This window comes from Myotis brandtii, unplaced genomic scaffold (assembly GCF_000412655.1).
Source record: "Myotis brandtii unplaced genomic scaffold, ASM41265v1 scaffold1612, whole genome shotgun sequence".
NCBI lineage: Eukaryota > Metazoa > Chordata > Mammalia > Chiroptera > Vespertilionidae > Myotis > Myotis brandtii.
In genome coordinates, this window is record NW_005355890.1 from 1,860,129 (window position 1) to 1,869,533 (window position 9,405).

The 9,405-nt window shown below is 41.7% G+C and overlaps 1 protein-coding gene across 1 annotated transcript in view; it reads right to left on the reverse strand.

The window, feature by feature from the left end:
- Positions 1-9,405, reverse strand: part of NCAPH (non-SMC condensin I complex, subunit H) — a 35,220-nt gene that overhangs the window by 10,687 nt on the left and 15,128 nt on the right. The window contains exon 12 of the mRNA XM_005862237.2: positions 567-677. Coding sequence (XP_005862299.1) covers positions 567-677 — 111 coding nt within the window. The remainder of the gene's footprint in view (positions 1-566; positions 678-9,405) is intronic.

The window sequence follows — 9,405 nt, forward strand, 5'->3', positions numbered from 1 at the left end:
GATTGAAAAAGACAACCGTGTCCTCAGCCGCCAGCCCTTTCCGTGTGCGCCTCCGTACCTCTGCACTTTACTTCCACACTGCACCTCCTCTGAGTCTCGGTATGCTTTTCTCTTTCCTTCTAGTTGTAGAATTTCCACTCAGCCAGCCTTCCTGTGGTTCTGGATGATGTCTATTTTATCTTTTAGTTGTATTTTTGAAGTGGTTGTGCGAGGCAGCAATTTCCGGTGTTTACCTATGCCGCCATCTTGGTTTCTCCCAGAGTGTTTTTTCTTTTAAAATCCCAAAATAGCTAATCCAAGTACTTTGCACATGCCAACAACTCCATGCACATATTGACTGGGTTACTGAAGCATGTCCACTTTTCTGCAAATAGGGCTAACAGTAAGGCAGGCTGGGTTCTGGCTGTGTCCTCAGCTCTGCTCAGTTCCCTGACGCCTGGGGCAGGGCAGGCATCTGAAAACTTCCACCTGATTAAAACCCTACAGCTCCGACACATGGCAGGGGTGATGGGAGCAGGAAAGATATACTATGGTACTTGGAAGGGAGGACAGCTCTTTGCCTTTACCTGTAATCCAGGGCAGAAGTTGGATGTGTCATTAGGGTTATTATAGTCATAGTCTCCAATTTCTTCATAATGCTCAGTCCCCGTCTTCTGGCCTCGGGCGATCGTAAGTATCTATAATGCAGAAAAGAAAAACTGCAGAAAGCAATTTCTAGAAAAGCAACCACTCAACTGGATCCTTATGTTCAATCTCCTAGAATTTAGTCATGAGGGCCCTCAGAAGTCATCTAATCCAACCAACTTTCCAATTGCACAACTCCAATCTAGAGCAAGCCTAGCTAGTAGGGCTCAGAGCCTCCATCAATCCCAAATAAAACAGAGCAGCTGGTTTGCAATGAGATCTGTACACAACTTTATTTGAAAAAGGGTTTCTTCACTAAAATCAAGACTGCCTATAGCTATCTGAAAAGAAGTCAACTTTTTGCTGCTTGCACAATTCTGATAGAAAACTCACTCACTCACTCTTTCAATGAGGCAATGGCTGTTCTCCACAGAGCTACAGGGAGAAACGTCAGCTCTTCTCCTGGTCATTACATCCAGGGTCCTTGTCCCGCCTTCCAGAGCCTCACAGGTCAGGTCTGCCTCCCCCCCTTTTTGTTGTTAATCCTCACCTGAGAATATTTTTTTCATTGCTTTTCATAGAGTAGAAGGGAGAGAGGAAGGGAGGGAGGGAGGGAGGGAGGGAGAGAAATATTGATGTGAGAGACACATGACTGGCTGCATCCTGCACATGCCCTGAACAGGGTCAGGGTGCTAACCTAAAAATGAGGTATGTTCCCTTTACCAGAGACCCTTCAGTGTGCAGGATGACGCTCTAACCACTGAACACACTGGTCAGGGCTGCCTCTTTGGGGAGTGCCTGCTAACCACAGCCCTTCAGATATTTGCAGGCCCTTAAACCAGTGATTTTAACCTGGGGTGTGTGTCTTTGGGCTAAAGAAATGGTACTAAAGCTGTGTACAGTTTACAAAACCACAATGAGTATTTTAATGTAATAAATACTCCAAAAGCAGTGCCCACAACTCAATGTTCTTGTAATAAAAATTCCAAAATAATATTAAACAAAAAGGGTACACAACTCCTCATGTATTGGCTGACTGCTATTAGAATCCCCCATTAAGATATTAAACTGGATGGCTAGTTGATCTGTGGAATCTCTAGGTAAGTAGAGCATTTACTAGTCCAGCATTCACTTTGCAGTGTTGAAAGTCATTTTCCTAGTGTAGTGCTGCTGGAAGGGTGAGGGGATCCACAGCCCCTGTGACTGCGGCCCTGGAAACATGGGGAAATTTGTTCCTGTGGATAATCACAAGCAATTCAAGGCTGAGCCAGGCCTTGTGGACGAACCCTACCATCTTCCTTCAGCTCCCAGCAGCCTGGCTCTACCTCAGGGCTGTTTTCTGAGTGGGGAACTTGGTGCTGGCATCTAACCAATATGCACAGTAGCCATAGTTGCTACCACTGTTGCAACTTTGTATCTTTCTGCACTTCTCTCTTTTTAAAAAACAGGTATCATCTATATATATAAAAGGCTAATATGCTTGGACTTGTTCCTTCGTCTTGGATTTTTTGGAATAGTTTGAGAAGGATGGGTGTTAGTTCTTCTTTGAGTGTTTGGTAAAACTTCCCTGGGCCTGGGCTTTTGTTTGCTGGGAGTTTTTTGATTACTGCTTCTGTTTCATCAGTTATTATTGGCTTAAGTTTTCTGATTCTTCCTGATTCAGTTTTGGAAGATTGTATTTTTTTTCGGAATGTGTCCATTTCGTACAGGTTGTCCAGCTTGTTGGCATATAGTTGTTGATAGTGTTTTCTTACAACCCTTTGTATTTCTGTGGTGTCAGTTGTTACTTCACCGCTTTCCTTTCTGATTATTTGGGTCCTCTCTCTTTGTTTCTTGATGAGTCTGGCTAACAGTTCATCAATCTTGTTTATCTTTTCAAAGAAACAGCTCATGGTTTCATTGATATTTTTTGGCATTTTTTTTTTAGCCTCTATGTCATTTATTTCTGCTCTAATCTTTATTATTTCCTTCTTTCTACTTACTCTGGGACTTTCTTTTTTTTAAATATATATTTTATTTGATTTCAGACAGGAAGGGAGAAGGAGAGATAGAATAACGTAAGCTAGGGAAAAGAAAATGGTATTAAGAAACCCATAAGGAAGAAAAAATACATTTACAGTACTGTATGTATTTATTGGAAAAGTCTGTATATAAGCGAACCCATGCAGTTCAAACTCATGTTCAAGAGTCAACAGTATTCTTAAAAATGCAGAAAGAAATGAGGTACCATCTCACACCTGTCAGAATGGCTATCATCAATAAATCAACAAACGACAAGTGCTGGAGAGGATGCTGAGAAAAAGGAACACTCGTACACTGCTGGTGGGAATGCAGACTGGTGCAGCCACTATGGAAGACAGTATGGAGTTTCCTCAAAAAGTTAAAAATGGAACTCCCATTTGACCCAGTGATCCCACCTCTAGGAATATATCCCAAGAAACCAGAAACACCAATCAGAAAGGATATATGCATCCCTATGTTCATAGCAGCACAATTTACCATAGCGAAGATCTGGAAACAGCCTAAGTGCCCATCAGCAGATGAATGGATTAGAAAACTGTGGTACATCTACACAATGGAATACTATGCTGCTGTAAAAAAGAAGGAATTCTTACCATTTGCAACAGCATGGATGGAACTGGAGAGCATTATGCTAAGTGAAATAAGCCAGTCAATGAAAGAAAAATACCACATGATCTCACTCATTTATGGATAATAAAGACCATTATAAACTGATGAACAAAAATAGATACAGAGGCAGAGCAGCATCGAACAGACTGTCAAACTACAGCGGGATGGTCGAAGAGGGTTGGGGGAGGGGGGGTAAGAGATCAACTGAAGGACTTGTATGCATGCATATAAGCATAACCAATGGACCCAAGACACTGGGGGGGTAGGGGAGGCCAGGGGAAGGTCAAGGGGAAAAAAAAAGGAGACATATGTAATACTCTTTGTAATACTTTAAGCAATAAAACAAAATTTTTTTAAAAAATGCAGAAAGAAGAATATACTATTATATGTCAACTAGTGGCCCGCTGCACGAATTCATGCACATTGAAAGGAAATTAATTAGAAAAAATATTTTAATATCACCATTCGCCCTTTCTCTATAATAAAGTGTCGACCAAATTCACAATCGACAATGACAGATCGAAACACACACGTGCAATTGGCGCCAGTGAGAGCTTTATATGTATCACACATGCATGAGTCAACTTAGCCTTTTATATATATAGAATACACTTGCTTAATTAGATCTGCTTTCTGATGTAGCTAAACTTTTTCCAGCCCAGTGAAGCACCCCAACTTCTCTTTCAGGTACTTGTCAGCAACACAGCAGTAAATATCAACACGAAGCAGATTATTATTGTAGACTAGAGGCCCAGTGCACAAAATTTGTGCACTGGGCAAATTTGTGCACTGAGCGGGGGGAGAGGGTCCCTCAGCCTGGCCTGTGCCCTCTTGCAGTCCAGGACCCCTCAGTGGACATCACTCTTGCAGTTCAGGAGACCCTCACTCCTTACCGCCTGCCTCCTCACTGCTCTTTAGCACTGCTGTGGAGGCGGGAGAGGCTCCTGCCACTGCTGCTGTGCCCGCTAGCTGTGAACCTGGCTTCTGGCTGAACGGCGCTCCCTCTGTGGGAGCACACTGACCACCTGGGGGCAGCTCCTGCATTGAGTGTCTGCCCCCTGGTAGTCAGTGAGCATCATAGCAAGTGGTCAACAGGGCATTCCGGTTATTGTGTTTGTTCAGCTCATTCAGTCATAATGGTCACTTAGGCTTTTATATACATATATATATGTAATATATGTCATATTATTATTACTTGTAACCAGATTATTGTTTTGAACTGTCATAGGTTGGGGTTCTGAACCTGAAGTAGGATTCCAAATTGGCTGTGGATTAAAAGTAGATGTGGTGTGATGTAGATGGGAGTGTATTGATGGCACAGGAGCCAGCTGAAAGAGTTCCCAATGGCCAAAGGTGAAATAATTTGAGCAAAAATATTAAGTAGTATTGGGTTATAACTCAAAGTATAAAATGAATATCCATGCGCCCTTGTGGGGGCCAGCTCCGTGGTGCACTGTAAATGGCCACTGTGCGTCAAGGCAGCTCCTGCGTTGAGCCCCTGGTGGTCAGTGCGTGTATTAGCAACCGGTGGGAAACTTAACATATTAGCCTTTTATAGATATAGATAGTACTGGAAGTCCTAGCCACAGTTATCAGACAAGAAAAAGAAATAAAAGGCATTTAAATTGGAAAAAAGGCTTCATTATTCGCAGATGACATAATATTGTACATAGAAAACCCTAAATACTCCACCAAAAAACTACTAAATTTAATAAATGAATTTGGCAGTGTAGCAGGATACAACATCAACACCCAAAAATTGATGGCATTTTTAAACACCAATAATAAATTCTCAGAAAGAGAAACTAAACAAACAATCCCATTTACCACTGCAACAAAAAAATTAAGATACTTAGGAATAAATTTAACCAAGGAAGTAAAAGACTTGTACTAGGAAACTATAGGGCATTGAAAAAAAAGATAGAGGAAGATATAAACAAGTGAAAGAATATACCGTGCTCATGGATTGGTAGAATTAACATCATTAAAATGTCCATGCTACCCAAGGCAATCTATAGATTCAATGAAATCATTATTAAAATACCAAAAGGCGAGGAGAAACCAAGATGGCGGCATAGGTAAACACCTGAAATTGCTACCTCCCACAACCACTTCAAAACTACAACTAAATGCAAAACAGATATCACCCAGAACCACAGGAAGGCAGGCTGAGTGGAAATTCTACAACTAGAAGGAAAGCAAAAAGCACACTGAGACTCAGGAGGTGCGGAAGTAAAGTGCAGAGGTACGGAGGCGCTCGCGCAGAAAGGTCTGGCAACGGAGGACGCCGGTGTCTTTTTCAATCGGGAGGGAGTCTCAAGCTCCCGACGGCCCTGACTCCAGTTCTGGGCCAGTCTCTGGGGACCCAGACTCATACGGGGAGAAACTGGACTGTCTGGCAGCGGGTGGAACTCGTATGTGTGTGTGTATGTACATCGGAAGGAAATGAGGCAAAGCCACACTGAAGACTATTAAAATGCAAAGTAAATATATTGTGTCAAACAAAATTTGGGAAGTGTCACATGTGTATGTGTGTGCCTCTGCCATGTTCTTCCTGGACTGCGTCCAGCCAATGACTGAGCACAGCATGGGGACGACACTTGGCCCATTTCTGTCGGATTCCCTTTGCTCTGTGGCTCTCCATTGGCTGGTCCAGATGTCTCAGAGCTGCACTGCTCCTCGTCTAGGTTTCAGACCTGTATGAGAATGCTTTTCCCTCCTTCATCGCCCATCTTTCACTCAATACATCTATTCTGGTTTCATTTTGGTCTCTCCTTCCCGGAGGACCAATTGACATAGAGTGTTTGCATGTGTGCTGGCTTGGGGTCAATTGGTAGAGAAAGTCAAGGTATACTCTTCAGTGGTTCTCAACCTTCTGGCCCTTTAAATACAGTTCCTCATGTTGTGACCCAACCATAAAATTATTTTCGTTGCTACTTCATAACTGTAATGTTGCTACTGTTATGAATCATAATGTAAATATCTGATATGCAGGATGGTCTTAGGCGACCCCTGTGAAAGGGTCGTTTGACCGCCGAAGGGGTCACAACCCACAGGTTGAGAACCACTGTGCTAAGTGAAATAAGCCAGTTAGAGAAAGATAAATATCACATGATCTCACTCATTTGTGGAATCTAATGAATATCATAAACTGATGAACAAAAATAGATACAGAGACAAAGAAGCATTGAACAGACTGTCAAAGTACAGAGGAAAGGCAGGGGAGGGTTTGGGGGGTAAGAGATCAACCTAAGGACTTGTATGCATGCATATAAGCATAACCAATGGACACAGACACTGGGGGTGGGGGTGCTTAGAGCATGTGCAGGGGAGGCCAGGGGGATGTCAATGGAGGGGAAAGGAGACATATTGTACTATTTGTAATACCTTAAACAAACAAACAAAAAATAGATCATACACCATGATCAAGTGGGATTTATTCCAGGGATGCAAGGCTGGTACAATATTCACAAATCAAGAAATGTGATACATCACATATATAAATCAAAAGATAAAAACCACATGATTATATCAATAGACTCAAAAAAAGCATTTGACACAATCCAAAACCATTTTTATGCATTATTTATTGATTTCAGAAAGGAAGGGAGAGGGAGAAAGAGATAGAAGCATCAATGATGAGAGAGAATTATTGATCAGCTGCCTCCTGCATGACCCCCACCAGGGATTGAGCCTGCAACCTAGGCATGTGCCCTTGACCAGAATCGACCTCAGGACCCTTCATTCTGCAGGCTGATGCTCTATCCACTGAGCCAAACCGGGTAGGGCTCCAACACCAATTTTTGATAAGAACTCTAGGCAAAATAGGAATAGACAGAGCATATCTCAACATAATACAGGCAATATATGGCAACCTACAGCCAACATCATACTTAATGGGCAAAAACTAAAACCATTTCCTAAGAATAGGAACAAGACAGGGATATCTGCTTTCACCACTCTTATTCAACACTAGAGGCCCGCTGCACAAAATTCATGCATGGGTAGGGTCCCTAGGCCTGGCCGGCAATCAGGGCCAGCAGGGGCCTGCCTTCATTCTGCGCCGTCCCCTGGTGGTCAATGCATGTCATAGTGAGGGGTCAAACTCCCAGTCGGTCGAACTCCTGAGGAGACCATTTGCATATTAGCCTTTGTTTATATAGGATAGTACTGGAAGTCCTCGCCACAGCAATCAGATAAGAAGAGATAAAAGGCATCCAAATTGGAAAGGAGGAAGTAAAACTGTTGATATTCACAGATGACATGATATTATACATAGAAAACTACTAGACTTAATAAATAAATTTTGCAATGTAGCAGGATACAAAATCAACATCCAAAAATTGATGCTTTTTTATACACCAATAATGAACTCTCAGAAAGAGAAATTAAACAGACAATCCCATATAACATTGCAACAAAAATATTAAGGTACTTAGGAATAAACTTAACCAAGGAAGTAAAACACTTGGAAAACTACAAGACATTGAAAAAAGTGATAGATAAAGATATAAACAAGTGGAACAATATACCATGTTCATGGATTGGTAGAATCAACATAATTAAAATGTCCATACTACCCAAGGCAATCTACAGATTTAATGCAATCCCTATTGAAATACCTATAGCATATTTCACAGATCTAGAATAAATACTCCAAAAATGTATATGGAACCAAAAAAGACCCCAAATAGCCACAGCAATCTTGAGAAAGAACAACAAAGTTGGAGGGATCAGAATGCCAGATATGAAGTTATACTACAAAGCCACTGTAATCAAAATAGCTTGGTAGTGGTACAAGAACAGGCATATAGATCAATGAAATAGAACAGAGACCCGAGGAATTGACCCAAGACATTATGCTCAATTAATATTTGAACAAGGAGGCAAGAACATACAGTGGAGTCAAGACAGTCTCTTCAGTAAGTGGTGTTGGGCCCTAACCGGTTTGGCTCAGTGGATAGAGCATCGGCCTGCAGACTGAAAGGTCCCAGGTTCGATTCTGGTCAAGGGCATGTACCTTGGTTGCGGGCACATCCCCAATAGGAGGTGTGCAGGAGGCAGCTGATCGATGTTTCTAACTCTCTATCCCACTCCTTTCCTCTCTTTAAGAAATCAATAAAATATATTTAAAAAAATTTACTTTCACCTAAATTCTAATTTGCTTCATACATAATCTTATAATAAATCTTATTGTAAGGGCACTATCCAAATTATAGATGCTAATTACAGAAGCCATTTCTGCCAATTCTGTGGGTGCTGAGCAAGTCATGATTTAAAGGACTGTTTTCATGTAGACCTCTGATGAGAGAGGAAATGGTGCCTTTATTTAATAAATGGGGGGAAAGTGAGTATAAGTTTGCCCACCCCTGCACTAGACCACCAACTTACAGCATACACAAGAATAAACTCAAAATGGATAAAAGACTTGTGTAAGTCGTGAAACTATAACTATCTTAGAAGATACCAGAGACAGCAAAATCTCAGACATCTCTGGTAGCAATATGTTTATCTACCCCCTAGGGCACAGGAAACTAAAGGGAAAATAAACAATTGAGACTACAACAAAATAAAAAGCTTCTGCACAGCAAAAGAAACCATCAACAAAATGAAAAGGGAGCCCACTGTATGGGAGAACATATTTGACAAGATACATCTAATAAAGGGTTAATTTCCAAACTATATAAGGAACTCATACAACTTAACAAACAATCCAATTTAAAAATGGGCAAAGAACTTAGACACTTCTGCAATGCAGATATACGGATGGCCAAGAGACGTGAAAAAATGCTCAGTCACTGATCATCAGAGAGATGCGAATTAAAACGACAATGAGGTATCACCTCACACCTGTCAGAATGGCTACTATCAACAAATCAATTAAGTGACAAGTGCTGGTAAGGATGTGGAGAAAAGGGAACCCTAGTACACTGCTAGTAGGGTGCACCTATTATGGAAAACAGTATGGTGTTTCCTCAAAAAATTAAATATGGAACTGTCATTTGACCCAGTGATCCCACTTCTAGCAATATAACCTAAGTCAGTGGTCGGCAAACTGCGGCTCGGCAACCCGCAGCTCACGAGCCACATGCGGCTCTTTGGCCCCTTGAGTGTGGCTCTTCCACAAAATACCGGCTCTTTCACAAAATA